The 18366-nt window shown below is 41.4% G+C and overlaps 1 protein-coding gene across 1 annotated transcript; it reads right to left on the bottom strand.

Annotated features, from left to right (window-relative positions):
* Positions 1 to 10364: 10364 nt before the first annotated feature.
* LRRC14B (leucine rich repeat containing 14B) lies at positions 10365 to 13454 on the bottom strand. The gene is made up of 2 exons (XM_009959075.1): positions 12550 to 13454; positions 10365 to 11010 (listed from the first exon to the last, which is right to left on the bottom strand). The coding sequence occupies exons 1-2, from the start codon at positions 13452 to 13454 to the stop codon at positions 10365 to 10367; spliced, it is 1551 nt and encodes a 516-aa protein (XP_009957377.1).
* Between the last annotated feature and the right edge of the window lie 4912 nt (positions 13455 to 18366).

Raw genomic sequence — 18366 nt, 5'->3', positions numbered from 1 at the left:
GCTACAGTGATGGGTTATGGGTTTGTGTGGTTTAACAGCAATCACTTGGTTGCTGCCTTTCTCCTTGTAGCTAATGCGATGCCACCGATCCTGTGGTGGAGCCGGTGGGGACAACACTCAGCCTTACACTGCCCCAGTCGCCAGTGCTGCCACAGTGAGCTCGTCCCCCGCTGCTGGAGTATCGTGCCAGGCAAGTACGAGTTTTCCCTGCTGAACTGTGTGGTGTGTCATCACCCTGCTCCCATTCACAAGAGAGGAAAACTCAGTGAGAAACACGCCAGCATCAGCAGCATGCTATGGTCTGATCCTGCCATGCTCTGTTGTTGTCACCAAGCATTCCCATCCTTCTGAACTGATTTCTTTAAATTTTATTACAAACAGCTATTCATGTTAGTGACCCATTACATGAAAATCATAGTAAAATGGATTTATATAATGGCTATTTATCATATTACAAGTTTACATGGTGAGATCCCAACACTGTGAGTTATTGGTCTTTTAGCGTCATGAAAACTGACTTTGCCAGTGCGTGGTGTGTTTTGGACTCGTCATGTTTTAATCTCTCTGAAGGAGGGCAGCGCAGTGCTGGAGCTAATTAATTACCTGGAGGCTTTCTCCGAAGTTAGAGTTTATTAATGACTGTTTATAATCCACAGAATCAGTTTGGGTTGGAAGGGACCTTTAAAGGTCATCCAGTCCAGCCCCCAGCGTACAGGTTCCATCACCTAGTTTTCTCAGTTCAGACGACATTACAGTACCCCTCTGTTTTCAGAGAAATGTTTGGGTTTTCATAGTATCAAAAGACAACCATGGCTTTGAAAAATCTTAAATGAGCCACAGAGCATGCAGAACCGTTGTTTCATTATTCCCACCCCCCCCTCCTTTCCTTGAGCACTTGCCAAGTAATTTCTTTTCCTTGCACACAGACACAAAGTGAGTTTTTGCGCTATCTGGCAAACTTTGTGCGGACTCCGAGCTTTCATGGCAACCACTAGCCTTTCCATTTCTGATGTGCACAACAAAACAAATCCAGCACCAGGAATTAAATAGCAATACAGAACAGAAAGCTCAGCATCACTGAAGAAAACAACGGTTACAGGAACCCACCAAGAAAGCCATGGGGCATGCCACCTCATGTGAAAACAAGACGAAAATCCAAACATATTCCATAGGTGTAGCTCTGTGCACAATCCCACTGTGGATGGAGGAGAAGAAAAGTCACAGGTTTTTACATTGCTGAGGAGAACGGGAACTGCTGTTCTTCTGAACACATCTGAAATATGCTGCATTGCTGCATACTTTCACCATCAGCAAAACAAATAAGAATGGGGGAAAATGTCCCCATACTCCTGCAATCTCAGCATCACTGACATGTTTTTTATAGCCCAGGTAAGTCTGAAAAACCAACTGGCTTAGTGTGATCAGCCACAGTTATGATCTGATGTGACAAGAGCTTACGACCGGGTCACTAACTGCCAAAGCCCAGCCCACTCGGGACTGAAGAATGCACCAAACCATATAACGATTGTCACAGTGTTCTGGTAGGTGTTGAAGACTAAGCACTGTCCTGATTAATTTTTTTTTGACAGACTAAAAAAATGTGCAAAAGGAGGATGTCTTTTATGGCCCTTTCCCCAAAGACTGTGGACAACTACATTTTAGAGCCAGTAAGGACCAGGTGATGACTTCTCCTGCTGAGCAGTACTAGCCAAGGACCGCAACACAGAGAGTCCCACGTAAGCTGAAGGTATGCAAACACTGAAGTAGTGGTGTTGCACCACGTGAATAGATACTGGAGATAAAATCATAGGAAAGAAAAGATTGATAGCCTCTGGACAGAGACAAAGTAATAGTGAAAGTTTGGAAAACAGATAATCACGAGGGCACAATCTCTATACGGCTTTGTGTTTTGCATAGCACATTGCTTGTGCTCTCGGCAGGCTGTTACATGTTACTGTAAAAGACAAAACTAATACTAATATAGTTTTAAAAAACTGGCACAATTTGGCTCTTGAGTGTCTCTCAGCTTTACTGTATTAATTTGTTGTTCAGGTCTGAGTGCGCAACACTAAATCAGAAGTGTTTAATGACTGATTTAATCGAATCTTGGCTTACTCTTCTAGCAACTTTTCATCTCTGATAGCTGAAATGCTGACTTTCTGGTTGGCAAATATATACTCCAAATATCTGCTGCTCTTTGTCTGTCTCGTTGCCTCACCATAAACTTTACTCCTTGCTTAAGTAAGTCTTAATTTGTAATCCCCTACTGCTGTTACATCTTGCCAGCCTGCAATGGTTTGTAATTCACTTCCTTTGGTCAGCAAAGGTATTGGCTTTTCTGAAAGTGGATTTCCTTTTCTGTTTCCTGCACTGCTGCTTTTTGGTTCAGAAGTTGTTCCATAAAAGTTCCTATTTCGTCAGACTCCCTTGGCTTACAATCTTTTCTCTGCTTGGGTTCCAATTTCTGATTGAAGGAAGTAAAGAACCTTCATGCAAAGGAGGAAGATAAAGTTGAGATCAAAGAGTAAGTACAGCGGGGGCACTTTTGAGAATTACCTTTCTGATCCTCTGTAGCAGGTCCTCATTGCAGTACAGAATATTTACTTTAGTGGTATTCCCTTTGCGAAAGGTTTTGAACGGCCTGGCAGTGAACAGTGGGTTTGTTCTCAGTGTGATGGCCTGCTGGGTGCTACACTTGGTGCAGCAAATGCATTTCCTCCTTAAGCAAGTGCCTTGGGAGACAGAAGCTCCCCTGTTAACTGAGAATACCGAGGTCAGAATTGTGTTGGAGTGTGCTCTTTACTGGTGCCAAAACTCTGGTTATTCTGGTAACAGTACGAAGAATTCATTTACATCATTGAACCACTGATTTTTATAATTTCTAGAAGGAATTTATTGTGAACATTAAACTTTCTCCTGTTTATCCTTAGATGCATCTTGCAAGAGCATTGCTTTCTGCTGCTGCTGGAAAAACACAGGCATGTTTTCCAGGTCAATCTCTTATTTTCATTTCCCTGCATTTGTCTGGTGGCTTTCTGTCTGCTCATATTCTAAAAAGATCTGATAATTTCTGTAATTTGACAAAGCAGAACATCTATGGAAATAGAAAATATGTCAAGATTCCAGTTTAGGTTGAATTTTAGCAAAGATATAAATTGATGCATTTGAAAAAATTAAATATTGTTCCTTAGGGGATAAAGATTCTTTTTGCTCCAGTTGAACAAACACAGTAGAATGGACATAGGATATCTTTCAGAATAAACCCCATTATTACTTAACACTACTAGTGATGGAGAACATTCAGGTGCTTGGTTTGAGACAAGCATCAACATGTGAAACTGTTCGTTATAATTATCCGTATTTATCCACTGGGCATGCAGAAACGAATGGCAATCAGGAAAAGACATTGTTATGTCTCTGCTTTGTGGATTTTTTCCCCGTGTCTTGGTGAAGAGAGGTTTGGTCCTACCATATTCCTGAGTGAGTCATGTTTCAGCTCACTCTCTGCCCAAGGGGTGTTTGTGCAGACCTTCCCCGTCCCGATGTACCTCGCGGTTGTACGTGCTGTGGAAGATGAATTTCCTAATGGGTTTCTGCCCTCTCCTGCCTCTTTTCAGAATGTGACACCAGAGCAGGAAAGGGAACGTCTTTGCAAAGCACGAGCGTTTCAACCAACATTTAGTTTGAACTTGAATCTGTCATTGATTGTATGTTCACTTTGTTCAAACTAACCACCAGGGTTTCCTCTCGTTGATCACCAAGGCATGTCTTTTTGATGTCTCTTTCTTCTTTCTATAGATTTTTCATTTGTAAGGAAATAAGTCATGTAAAATGTAGTCATTATGAGAAACAGGATCAATATATTGTTTTGTCACTAAAAGGATGCAAGACCTTAGTTAGAACAAAACAGCCTAACAGGCAGTGAATGATACATTCTAATTTCCTCATCTAATTAAAGTCCGACTTATTTTTCAATTAAGTGAGGTATGAGTGCATACATTTAATTTAATTAACACATGTCTTCATATTTGAATGAACGTGAACAGTATTCTTTCTAAGCAGACAAGGTGTACGTGAGCATGCAAATAATTTGCGTGTTTGCACAACATTGCTTACATAAGGAACTGGATTGAGTATTTTAGTTTTGTTTATCAGAAAATCTCAGCGAGTATGCACTGGCAGGTTCCCACCAAGAGCAAAGGAACTGGGATGGTGCAAACTTTAACCGATTTCATTTAAAATGTATTGGATCTGCCAAATGTCTGCCATCGAATTACAAACCAAGTTCTTCTCACCTCCTAACTTCTTTGGTTGATTCTTTCCCCATATTGTTTAATCCCATAGTGGTGAAGTGATCCAGCAAAGGCTGCACCTGTTGTCTCTTGTTACCTCATCACTTGGTGAGTACTAACAGGTTCTGTGGGAGCAAGGTCGGCAGCTCGGGTGGGCGGAGGGGACAGCTGATGTGGCATGGAAGAGGGTAAAGATTGCCAGAGGGGTTTTTGCAAATACAGACCCAGCACGAAGAAGTGTGTCCTGTCACGGCTTTGCACTGGTATTTCTGAGCTGACAGCCTCGGCCACGTCTTTGTGTGCCTATTGCTCCTCAGTCATGCTGCAGCTGCAGGCTGCTCTCACATGTAATGGTCACTCATCTTCCTAGACAAGCATGTTGTCTCTTTTCTAGAGAGCTCTAAGTTTATACTTGGCACTTTGATGTCCAGTTTCTCTCGTTATAATATTAAAGGTATATTCTAAAACAGGTCAGTTACCTTTCTTGGTCTTTTAACTTGCACAGGTATTTTGCCATGTAGCACTTCTAGACTGATTTCTCTCTCCTGCTGATAAACTACCAGTGCACTTTAATGATTTGAACTGTTGGCCACAAAACTGCCTTGTCAGTTGTTGTAAGGAAAGGGTCTGTTGAAATGCACTCTTACGACGGTATTGAGTCTGTTTTAGGTCTGTTCCTTGGGTATCATCATCTGCTTTCTGCTACTTTTTTCTGTCTTCTGAATTTGCCACTGTTAACATCTGTTTTATTCTCACTTGTTGTACGAGAGTATAAAAAGAAACAATAAGAGAGAAACGGCAGGATATCACTAAAGGCTTTAAACACCCAAGACATTCCTATGATAAAGGCACGTCTCTCTTTTAAGTGGTAAGGTCCCTGAGAGCATTAATGGGGTCAGTACCTCAGCTGAGGCATCTCAGGGGCTTACCAGGCTCCTGGCCAGATGTTACTGTCAGCGCTGCGTGGTGCCGGATTCTGCCAACCCTGCAGAGGGTTCCTGACCACACCCCGACAGGCTGCCTGTGGGGCGGTTCCTGTGGTTTACTCAAACAAACGTTTGGCTGCTAATTGATGAGCACTAGTGCGTTTCCTAATCTCTGCAGGTTGTGATTTTAGCACTGAACAAAGCAGTTGCAATTGATTTGTGGCCGCTTCTTGGTTTCAGCCTGTGATCTGTATGGGTTTTTTTCCTTTTCAATTCAGCCTTTTTAGTTAAGAATTGGCTTGATGCAGTGCCATTCCTTTCTGATCTCTTTTGCTATTTCATATTTATATGGCAGAATAAATCAGGCACAGTCCTTGGTTCAAGGAGAAAATATTTAAAGTTGTAGTTTGGGTTGTTTTTCTTTAAATCTGTATCTCTCCTACTGTGTGTACTCTCCTTCTTTCTCCAAATAAAATAAAACAACATAAACACAATCTTCAGCATCTTTCGATGACAAAAGCTGGTGCAGTGACTGTGTTTTCAAACCTCTGTCTGGGGAATGTGCAGGCTACGGAAAGTCACATCATTTGCAACGGGGTGTCCATGCGCTTTGGGCAGAGCTGGCCTTTCTGGTACCTTGGGGATGATGCATTTAATTTTGCTGGGGTTGAGTCCCATGATCAGTTTTAATGCTGTAAAGGCATAATAGCTGAGAAACAAAAGAATGTGTCTGTCATACCTGTCAGAGGCCAAGCTCCCTTCCCTTGCACTGGTACAAAGACACAACCATTTCAGCATTTCCCCTGTGGGGCTCAAGCATCTCTCTGTGCAGCACTGCCATCTGCACCCACCCATGTTGGCTTCGTCGTTTGTTCCTTCCCACTGTCCATGTTATGCACCTCTCGGAATGGGAAAAAACCAAAAGCAAAGAAAGAAAAAACTGTAACATTTAGACAACATTAAAGTATTTCTTTTCCTCAGAATGTTTTGAAAGGATTTAATACCAAAATGAAGGTGAATACTTCAAATTGATAGGATGCTAAATTTCTTCAAGATACTTCTGTTACATACAGAAGTGCAACTTCTCTAGCACCTATCAAAACATCTGGTTTGGGTGTGCCTGGTGTGCACAATCTAGTTGTATTGATTGCATTGAGGAAAAATTCAAGATAGATCCACAAAACAGCCCTGGACATTATATATTCATTCTCTTTCTTCTTATGAATGATAAAGACTGGATGTACAATGGTTGGGAAAGCAGTTATGCAGCTACAGGGACTCTACCTTCAGGAGCAGCTGAAGAAGAAATTCTAGCTCATAGCGACAATTGTCAAAGTCCTCTGGTTTCTAGAATCGTCACTGCCATTGATACAGAGGCAGCTGCACAAAGGCAGGTAGTGACAGCTTGCACATAAACAGAACGTGCATCTGCTTTCATGAAAATCTCAGAGAAATGTAATTTGTACTTTTGAAAACAAAAAATAGATGAGATTTTTGCTAGGGCAAAAGCTGAAGGCATCTGAAATATGCTGTACCAGTCCTACCTGTCATTTCAGTTCTGTTTTAATTTGCGTTACATTCTTTGCTTTACATGGCTCCTCTGAGCCTGATGATTTGACAAAGTGACTGATTCTTAACAAAAACTATTTAGCTAAGATTGTTCTGACCAGCTGTACTTAGTGATAGTAATAAAGTTTGCCTGAATAAAAGCAGTATCTGTCTCAGGAATGTGTCTGCCTGCACAGAGGTTAGAAGGTGTGGGAAGCCTGAGGAAGTTTTCTAAAGGTCAGACTTTACAATGCCAGAAAACAGGCCTTCTTCTCAAAAAGGTAATGAGCACCCTCATTCAGGGTGAATGCTTCAGCAAAGTGTTGGCTTTCCTCAGCTCCTCTTACCCATTAAACCTTAGTATAAATCCAATTCTTTTTAGTCCGAATTACAAGTTGTTCCCAACTAATGTGCTTTGTTGATTTTGAAGGAGATTAATTTGATGGGTCACACCTTAACAGTTCACTATCACAGTGTGCAATCTATGACAGAAAGAGGAAAGATCTCTGAGAAATCAAGCAGGTCACAGCAGACGGACATCCCTCTATCAAAGGCTGTTCTCCCCGAGCTCACGCTGAGGTGCAGGAGCAAAGCAGTGCATGAAAGTTGCTTGCCTGCAGACAAACAGAAGGTTTCTTTCACTAGAGCTAATGCCTCACATTTCCTTGATATGAATATTTAGGGTGTAGGAATTTACTCACTCTAATGCAGACATAAGTACTGGCTCCTTTGCATAAACACCACATGTGCAGCTGTACTAAATATAGCAACAGGGCACTGAGTAGAGCAGTTTTATTTCCTTGCTCAGCACAGTGTGTTGCCCATGTGTAAATTATATGCAGTCAATATACCCATGTATAATATAGTGCATCATTTATTCCAATAATCATATATTATATGATATTATGCATTCAATAATTAAGATAACTGATCATATTAAATAATTATACATATGCACTCACACCTGTGTATATTGCATATTGATTAAAGATTTCTTCATACAGGTGTTTGCAACCAGAAAAATCCAGGCCTATGAATCTGTCATTCAGTCAAGATATGCAGTGATAAACCCACAGGTGTGCGGGCCGAAAGAAAAGTAATTCTTTCTGCACCTGGATCCAACTGTTTGTCCATCATTCACTGCTGTTCTGCATGAAATGCTGCATTCACGCCACTTCTATAATGCAAGGCTTTCCGTACTGCGGGCTCAAAGGGAGTATTTGGGACAGACATAGTGCTGATCCTCACTGGGCACTCAAACTAAAACCATGGCCTCTATATACTCCTCCTGGCCCAGAGAGTCATAACCAGACAGCATGTATACGTAAGACTGAAAATGGAAGACAGGCAGGAGTTCCGGGGAAGCAGAAAGAGGGTAGACCAGGATTGGCTTTAGGCAAGAAGAAAGCAGATAGCTGCACAGGTAGCAGTCTTCATCAGGCAGCTAAATGTTCTGAAAGAAGAGCTGATCTATGAACAAGCTGTCTATTTTTTGTGTACTGAAAGAGATGGGGACTGGCTGTTGCAGCACAACATGCTTCCAAAGCAGCCACCCTTCGTTACCAGGTACAACCTGTTAGCTGACCCTGCTGCCAGGGTGGAGGAATCACTACACATAGGTTTGCAGCTACTGTGCATGGAATGTCCTCTCCCAGCTACAGGAAGTGCCACGACTCATCCCAAAGGAGTAGATCCTTGGCCGGGCAAAATTCAAACCATTTATATCTGGCTGAGAAGTCATGGATCAAGTCTAGGATGGAAAGAACAGCAAGGGCAGAGGGAGGGAAAGGTAAAGAGTAGAGGTGAGGACAAGGGAGCCCTGGAACTCTGTCCAAATATAAGCAAGACCATATGGAACCCAATCCTGGCATTTTCTAAATCACAGCTTCTTGGCTTGGCAACTTAGATTACTTCCATTTTTTTTTTAGCGCTCTGTAAACATAAACAGGTCACATCCATTCACTTTCAATTTTACCATCATATGTTTAATCAACAAAACATGTTAGAAGGAAGAATATATGCTAAGACGACATTAAAAAATCATTTAAATGCATGCTGTGGAACCTGCTTAGTACTCAGTCCATTAATTTTTAAATTTTTTTTTAAAAAAACTAGGTTAGTAGCTGCATATTCTTGTTGTGGATAAACAGCAAGCTTCACAAACCAGCACTGCCTAAATGAAGAAAGTTTCTGCCTTACTCTCAGATGATGAGATCCAGCATTATTGGGCTCTGACACAGTTGACAGAGGCCGTCAGCAGAGGTCTCAAATTAGCTGACAATAGGTAAGTTTTGCTAATATCTTTCTCTTCGGCCTAGTCTGAAGCATGACAGGTGAGAAGCCGAGTAGACGATGACACTTGCCTACTACCCAGAGATTCCCCCCCTCATTATAGTACTCTTCACAGATTTGTTTTGTGGCCCTACTGCTGCATCCTGACATTCTGTTGGCCCCTTTACCCACGTTCCAACACAGGGTGTGAGGGTCTGGGATGCTGTTTACTCTGTCACTCAAATACATTTCTTGCACTGGAGCTTGCCAAATAAATGTGATCCTTCCAGGCACTGGTTGCACTTCTGTAGCAGAACAATACACAGTCCTGAAAGAAGAGGGCAATATTTTATGCAGTAATTTCTAGTTACTCAGCAACCCACCCTGTCCCTTTTCCACATTTTTGAAATTGGCATTGGATTAATTTTTCTATGTGTGTTTTTGACACTAGTATTTTTTGCATTATTACCACTGTCCTAGACTTTCTTTAAAACAGCTGGAAGCAGCAGGATACCGATTCAAGAAGCTGATTCTACAAAATCAGCAGCTTGAGGCACTTACCTGCTGACATCACAAGCATGGCAGCCCTGTCCTGGCACGCCTTTGCAAATCACACTTTGCAGGAGCTTCAGCAGAGCCCCTCATATGCTGCTTTATATTGCTGAGGGAAGAGAGGGGAGAACTCCTGCTGTCAGCCAGCCATTTGGTTTGCTGCCTCCTCGATATGGAACCTTACTCCTCACCAGCACAATGTATTAGACAGACTCTGCAACTCCCCACACAAAAGGAGGTTTATCATGCTTGCCTCTACAGAAGAAAGAGAGGCACAGGGACTCAGAGGCTGTTGTATATCCCCCTCTGTTGGGAAGGTATTGGATAAGACACAGACTGGTGAATTTGGAAGGCCAAGGGCAAAAAAAAAATTGGTTTATGGAGCCGTAAGTGAGGATAGGCTCACAATCTTTCGGACATGGGAAAGGGCTTTCCTTCCTTTTCTGTAGGGCTACAAGTCTCACTGTCAAATCCAGAGGGAACTGTGTAAGAAATGAACCAAGCTTAGACACTATTGTTTTACTGAGAAACAAAGTGCTTTTCTGTAAAATAATAAGCTATTATGGATCCTCCCTGTAGCAGTGCTTGTGTAAGGCATATGCAATAGATACAGCATAGTTAAAATACCTCAGATGATCAGAGGCTGTTCAAACAGAAGTAAATTCAGCCAAGAAATTAAAGAAAACTCAAGGCTGATCAATGAAGGCGCAGTTCTAGAAAAGACTAAATGAACTTCTGATTTGACAGAGCATCTCATCAGTACTACATGACATCTTTAACTCATTTCATTAAGAGAAGTAGTGAACTTTTCTAAAGTCTCTTTGAAGGACTTGATCAAGTGAGCTCCCAGTTCATTGTTTGTCTCCTGAACAGCTGCATCGTAACTGCCAAAGAGTGGAGTTGAAGCCTTCACATCCTCCCTATTTGCTTGGCGTAAAATGCGGTTAAGGTCCTCTGCTACACTTTCATATTTTTGGTGATCAAACCTGCAGAGACTGGCATCATCAATTGGGTAGGTGATGCCAATAGGGTAGCAGTCCCTTGGAACTGGGAACTCCACATTTTTCAGCATTGGCAACTCACAGAGAAATGTGAAAAGCTGTTTAAGTGCTTGGGATGACAGTGGGTTTCCAAGAAACTTAAACTCCTGCAGTTTCTGGCAAGGGCTTAAAGCTACAATCAACATGTTGACATGAGTGTCTTGGATGTTACAGTCCTCCAGGGTAAGAATCCTGAGTACTGAAGAGGAATGGCTGAGAAGCTTAAAGAATACGGATGGGTAAAGGTCAGGTATATTGTGTCCACTCAGGTCCAGGGCTTCTAAGTGATTAGCGTGAAAGCTGTTGGCTAAATAGACCATATCAGCATGGTTCAATGAGCAGTTAGAAACATCCAGCATCTTCAGTGGAGTTTTGAGTGGGCTGCAGAATTAAAGAGAAAAAAAAGTTTTGGCGTAAAACATTGAATAGCTACGTTTACCAAATTTCATATAACTGTCCACATCATGAATGCAGCCATCTGTCACATTCATTATTGTTTCTAACCTCTTTTGAGAAACAGAAGCATGTGAGAACAAAGACAAGTATATTTTCCTCCCAAAATCAGTTCCATGAATTAGCTCCTACTTTATTTGACTCTTAACTGTTGTTTTAATGGGGATTAATTTGGTAACATTTTATGTGTCTATTTTGTAACCAGTTATATGTCGTCAGGTGTCTATTACTTGCTGAATTAATAGTAGATCATTACTAGAATAGAAGCATTGGTGGCTGCTTATAATAGCTATTATAATTCCAGAGATTTACATCAATTCCATTAAGGAAGGATTCATTCCAAGATGAAAGTCAATTAGCATTCTAACAAGACATCTCCTTCTGTTTCTAGATTTGTTTCTACTATGTTTTTAAATGCCAAAGAGGTTTACACACTGTATTGTTCTGGGGTTGCAAAGAGACCTTCTGATGAAGAACAAGGTTTGAAGAAGTGTGCCTGGGATTATGTGCAAATATTCTAGTTGAATATAAAATAGTCCTGACAGATGAAAATCAAGAGAACCCTTTCATACATTCTAAATCTTAGTGAGACTTCTGCCACAGACCTCAGCTGGCTCAAGGTTAGAAACATGTAATTTATTTCTATCAATATCAGCAGCGTGCCATTCACAACTTTTAAATGAAAGTACTTCTTTGTACAGGAGGAATTTTAGATCAAGGTGATTTGTCTCGATCAAACTTTTGTCTCCCTTTTTTTTAAAAGATGCTCTGAAAAACATATAGTTATTTTCTGTTCAAATATGAAAACTGTTCACTGGCAGCTTGTTATCTTTTTGAGAATTGCCAGTTTTCCTAGGAATTCATAATGAATATTCATATATTAGCTCAATCTGCTGTACAGGAAAACATCAGATCTCTCTTGCCTTGAGATCAACAGACACAACAAACAACTGAAATCAAAGTCTCAAACCAAATCAGAGCCTACTACCCCCCTGCCCACCTAAAAGTACAGTATCTGTGGAATCTTAGTATATTTACTGCCTGTTTTTTAGAGGACAAAAATTCACTAGAGACCTGGAAAAATACTTGGAATATGACTCAGATCTTGCACCAAAGGCCAGCCCAAGCTGACTGAGATATAAGCTCAAGAATGTGGCAAATCAAACATGCCTGCATGTACCCCTCTTTTAAGTGACAGCCAAACGTATATTCTCATCGTACTCATGAGATGGCCTCTGACTAATAAGAACAGGCAGTTCTTATTCTTCTAAGTGCATGGCATATACACACTGGCTTCCAATTCTCCCCAACAAATACTCTTTCCCAGCTTCCTGCTGCCCCTTCTCACACACCCCCCGAGATGTACTCACTTCCCAGAGAAGGGTATATTCTCAGAGATTCTCAGCTTGCTGATGGCACAAAGGGCTGTTCTTTACAGTCTGACTGAAAGCAGGATGACCAAATTACCTGAGCAGTTTCTGTATCCTTCCTGTGAGTATAGAAAACGCCACACTCAGCTCAGTCAGCTGCGTCATTTCACCCATCTTTTCCCCAATATTAGCAAGTATCCGTTCATCTGTAGCTGTGAACCTCCGTACATTAAATGTTCGTGCTGGCAAGGTCAAGGACATCAATAGAGGGAAGCGGATACTGTTGAAGAGTATTTCCAAGTGTTCCATTTCCAAGTGAACGTTGTGAACTATTTCCAGCTTGCGCAATAAAGAGGTATCAGTGAGCTTTATGATATAGAAGAATTTCTGCAAAGCCAGGTTGTCCGATCTGAATGCCACACAGCAGATCTTCAGTGGACAATAGCATTTCTTCATGAGGGCCTGCACTACCAGCTCATAGCTCCGTTCTGTAACAAACAGGTCAATTAGCACATCAATACTGATTTCAAAGGTACCTGGGTTGCACTGTGTTTGTTGCAGGTAAACCAGCAGTTCTAAACAAAGCTTAGAGAGAAGCTGTGTCCTGGCCCACCTGCCCATTGTCTTCTTACACTCACAAAACTGCACTTCAACATCTTTCATACCCGTCAGGTCGACCACTTTCAACCTTTTTGCGTAGGGAGAAGGATGGTTCAGCACATAGTCTCTCAGCCCTGTCAGACAGCTTTCCAAGCATACTGAGCAGGTTCTGTGGCTCAGGTCTTCCTGGCAGTCCACAGTAGTCGCCAAAAGCTTTCCCATGTTAAAGTCAGCAAGTGGCCAGTTCTCTACCAAGTCATGAATCACTTCCCCTTGCTCCAGTAAATAGCTGGCTTTAAAAAGAAGAGGAAAAAGATTATGGGCAACACCACTGAGACTCTTCCTGGCAAATTCCGCATTTGACACGAATGCTTCAGCACTAATGAATCGGAGAGACTTCATTGTTGCTCCGGACTGCTTGCCGTCATGGAGAGTGACTTCTGCATTTAACTAAAGATCCTAGTTGCTTATCACCTTCTATTTTTATTTGCAGCTGGCATTTGCTGCCAACAGAAGCCTTGCTGGGAAGGCAGAACGAACAGTCACATGCTGATCCTCTGCTTTCTATTTTGGGGCTATACTGTCATTCTGAAGTAATTAACTGTGAAATCTTTAGCCAGAGAACATTTATTCATTCAAACTCTCATATTTATAACAAAGCTAACTCAGCTGAGTACAGACCGCTGCCCAACAGGAACAGTAGGATCAGGGCAGCACACATACGTTAAGAATATTTCTGTATCTTTCGTATGCCATACCAAAAGGCACACAGGGTTCCAACTTAAACACATAACATGATCTGTATTTCACTTTCTTCCGTGAAAGATGATATGCTAGGGAGTCACATTCTGGTTTCAATAAGGAAGATTTCTCAGAGCACAGAGCTTCTCCTAAAAACTATAGCCATAAGGAAAGACTGAGGTGCTACAGTCATTGAGCTACACAATGTCCCTCCATTTTGTCCTTCCTGTCAGCAAGGAATAGTTACATACAGTGGCTCAAGTGGAAAAGACAAAAGACTCTAGAAGAGCTCAGTGCCTTGGTGACCAGGACACTTGCCTGTGACAGGACACTGAGAGTTAAGTACAAGACAAGCTGAACAAGACAGAGCACAGAGTTAAAACTTTCTCAAAACTTCCCAGGCAAGCATCCTATTGCTGTTGCTTTACATTTGAGTTGTGGGGCTTTTTGCCATACAACTGTGATTTCAGTATGTCTATTGGGTTATCGTCTGCCATCTCTTGACTGAACAGTGGGTGCAAGACAATCCTGTAAACATCTTTCTTTTTCCCTCTGTCATTTACAAAATCCCTCAGATCAATAATGTTAAATAGTTTCTAAGTGCCTACACCCCCAACCCGCATCTTCCTATTCCCCAGGCCATTCTCTTGCACACCTTCCACCCTCTGCAGATGACCTCTATCTCTTCTGTTCTGTACCTCCCATTTCTCCAATGTCATTTGTACAAAGGTTTCTGAGATAATCTGCCTGACTTGCAAAACCGACTGTCTTGAGATACCCTTGTTCAAATCCAGAAGTCCTGTAAGATTTATTGACTTGAGTTCCATGCCATGGCCCACCTTGTTTGAAACAGTCAATGCGGAAGGTTAAAATCTTGCTGAGAAATGCATCAGGATCTCACAGCATCATGCTGAGTTGAAAATGTTGCAGATGATAATACCAAACTTAACATGGAAAAAAGTATTAAATTTAATTCTTTTAAAACAATTATGAAAAAGAGTTGAAGAAAGGAGTCAAACTCTCTTGCCCAGCAAATAGGCAATAACTTTTTTGTACATAGAAACAGCTACAAATAATTATTTCATTTTTTTACCTCTATAAATGTTGCTCTATTCTAACAAAAATCTAGGACATTTCTAGAGCAGTTTATCTTGGAACTTGTAGACCACTTTTGAACTCGGTCCAAACATACTAAGTAAGCAAATAAATATGTCCAAATATACTATGTAAGCAGATAAAAAGTTGCGTATATACCTTAATAACTATCTGTTTAAATTTTGAAAGGCAATAAAACTATACTTTAAAAAGTTTCAAGCAATTTGTACATGTTTCTTTTCATACAGGGATCCGTTATATGTTGCTGTTTTCAGCATTCCCAAAATTGCACAAAATATAGTAATATCTGCTATTAGTATAGCTGAAAAACAGAGGAAAAAAATTAATACCTTGACAAGTTCTATTTATATAATCTTAAATGGTTTTAAATTATATTAGTTATGCCACTCGTGTATTTGAAGGCAAAATTAAGCTGATACAAAAAAAAATCTCTGCAAAAATAAAAAGCTTCCTCAGAATGACACAGTCTAATAAAGATGTCTCTTCCTTAGTCATTTAAAACATATTTAGGATTTTTCTTTTGATTTTGATAAAATATTTCATAATGGGTTTACTTAAAAAAAAAAAAATTGAGCCCATGAAGTGTGGAATGAATTTTTCACAGCAAAGCAGAAGTGGAATTATCTGCAAAAGCAGGGTCAGAACAGCTTGAAAAAAAGTCTTCATTGTCATGTGGTTCAGAGCTGTCAAAACAACTATTATATTAAACATCTAGTGACAGATCTAATTATTTTTGTGGAATTTCTCAGTCCAAAAATAATCTGTCACTGTAAACATTTTCTGCTAAACTTTTTTACAGTTATGTATTCTATTTGAGGTGTTACAGAAATGGCAATCAAAATTCATCTAAAAATTTACGGAGATTTCTCACTTTTAAAGAAGTCACCTTTCAGATAAGATTTTGCAGTTCTAAGGAAGGCAGAGTTCAGATTGTTACGTTCAGCAAAATTATGTGACAATGTTTTAAAATTCCCACAGAAATTGGCAATCCAGGAGACTCCAGGAGTGTGCCGAGGATAACTTCTTAAGCGAGGTAACCAACAGCCCTGCCAGAGGGGATGCGATACTGGACCTGTTGGTCACCAACGCAAGTGAGCTAACCAATTATGCCAAGATTGGAGGCAGCCTGGGCTGCGGTGATCATGCACTGGTGGAGTTCACAGTCCTGAGGGATATGAGGCAGACAAAGAGTAAAGTCATGATGCTGAATCTCAAGAAAGCAAATTCCAGCTCTTCAAGGAGTTAGGCAATAGGACCCCTGGGAAACTGCCCTCAGGGACAATGGCGTAGAACAGAGCTGGCAGATCTTCAAGGATGCTTCCCACAGAGCGCAAGACCTCTTGATCCCCAGGTGTAAGAAATCAGGAAAAGGAAAGCAAGAGACCATCATGGCTGGGTTGAGACCTGCTGGGCAAACTAAAGAGCAAGAAGTAAATGCACAGACAGTGGAAACAGGGACAGGTACCCTGGGAAACGCATAGGGATGCTGCCCAGTTGTGTAGGGATGGGGTCAGGAAGGCCAAGATGTGTCTGGAGCTGAACTTGGCAAGGGAGGCAAAGAATAATAACATAGGCTTCTACAGGTAAGTCAGACAGAAAAGGAAGGTCAAAGAAAGTGTAATCCTCTGATGAACACAACTGGCAAACTGGTAACAAGAGACAAGGAGAAGGCTGAGGTACTCAACAACATTTTTGCCTCAGTTTTCACTGGCAACCTCTTTTCCCACACCTCGTGAGTAGATGGACATCAAGGCAGGGACTGGGAGAGCAAAGTCTCTCCCACTGTAAGAGAAGATCAGGTTCATGACCATCTGGGGAACGTGAACTTACATAAGTCTATGGGACCTGATCGGATGCATCCCAGAGTCCTGAGGGAACTGGCTGATGTAGTCGCCAAGCCACTTTCCATGATATTTGAAAAGCCATGGCAGTCAGGTGAAGTCCCTGGCGACTGGAAATAGGAAAATATTGCACCCATTTTTAAAAAGGGTGAAAGGAGGACCCTGGGAGCTACCAACCTGTCAGTCTCACCTCTGTGCCTGCGAAGATGATGGAACAGATCCTCCTAGAAGCTGTGCTGAGGCACATGGAGGACAGGGAGGTGATTTGAGACAGCCAGCATGTCTTCACCAAGGGCAAGTCCTGCCTGACCAACCTAGTGGCCTTCTAGTCAAAGCAGTCCAAAAGGTTATTAAGTCAGAAGTGAATTTGCACATTTTTCTGGTTGATTATCGTACTAGTACAAACATCATTGTTTAAAACAAAGTACTTGAAGCATCTGTCAGTACATATCTAATACACGAGTCACAAACCAAATGTGAAAATGCATCGCTCTGCTTTATGTCAGAGAATGGGTTTAATCCATGATACCACATCATCTCAGATTCTTATAAGCAGCTTCGAAATCGAGTTGCTTCATGAAAGTGACAGTGGTCTGAGAAATACTGAACGTGTGAGTGAAATAAGAAAGAAGGAGGTACACATAAGCTTTCCACCAGACTACCCTTACAAAAGGTGTTACAGAGGTGATTCAAGCTCAAAAAACTTTCTGATACTGTTAAAGCATGCAAGCCAGCTTTAGGAAATTCACCCATGCCCAAATGTAACTGGCTCTTTTAAAACTAACATGGGGACAAGAAGAGTTTTCCTTTTTATTATTTTCCCTTGATCATGCTAGTACTGAAGAGAAAAAACCTGTTAGTTACACGTTTATGCCTGTCATTCAAGCAACTGTTGAGAGGTCTAATACAAGAGAGGTTTTGTTCTGATGGAAAACTTACTGCTTAGTGGGAATGACCTGACCACATTAATCCATAGAAAAAGCTCACAAGAATGTTTTTTTGGCAGAAGCATTAATCAATGTAACATTCTTTTTGCTCATGGAGCAGTCAGAAAAAGCATTTCTAAGCACTCCCTTCTTCTTAATCACAGTATTGATGTTCTCTTGTGTCACCCAAGGATTGTAATTAGTGCCTCAGAAAAGCAATTTTCTTGATGAGGCAATTTCCTAGTTTCCAGAAAAGTGCTCCTTTGACAAAGTAGGAGCAGCAGAGATACAGCAACACGTCCACCGTAAAGCAGAAGCACTCTAAGGAAACACATTAACCTCAGTATATACAAAAGCTGAAGCCAAGCTCAGCACTAGCAGCCAAGCTGAGCACTAGCACCACTCCAAACCTGCACGACTGCTGTGAACACAGACAATGTACGCCAAGCTTAGGCTGGAATGCCTCAGGGGCAGCGCTTTTGGTTTCCCAGCTGGCTGGCTAGAAAAGTTAACGTGGGTCATCACTGACGACTGGGATGAAGAAAGATGAAGTAAAGCAATCTCTGGGTATGGGCTGTTGTCCTAGGTTACAGTGTAAGATGTGCCCAAAAAAAGTATTCCATTACCATCTTCAGGAGCTGTTGAGACCAGGTGGGGCGGTGCTCCCTGCCTCCCCCCTCTGGACTATCT

This window comes from Leptosomus discolor, chromosome 13, assembly GCF_034619465.1.
Source record: "Leptosomus discolor isolate bLepDis1 chromosome 13, bLepDis1.hap2, whole genome shotgun sequence".
Lineage (NCBI taxonomy): Eukaryota > Metazoa > Chordata > Aves > Leptosomiformes > Leptosomidae > Leptosomus > Leptosomus discolor.
This window is presented reverse-complemented; position numbering and strand designations above follow the sequence as displayed.

What these genes read in the sequence shown, in the direction of transcription:
- LRRC14B (XM_009959075.1), bottom strand. Translation starts at nt 13,454, where the DNA reads ATGAAGTCTCTCCGATTCATTAGTGCTGAAGCATTCGTGTCAAATGCG. An exon ending in AGGATACAGAAACTGCTCAG is followed by an intron (nt 11,011 to 12,549) that starts GTAATTTGGTCA and finishes TTAATTCTGCAG; the next exon opens with CCCACTCAAAACTCCACTGA.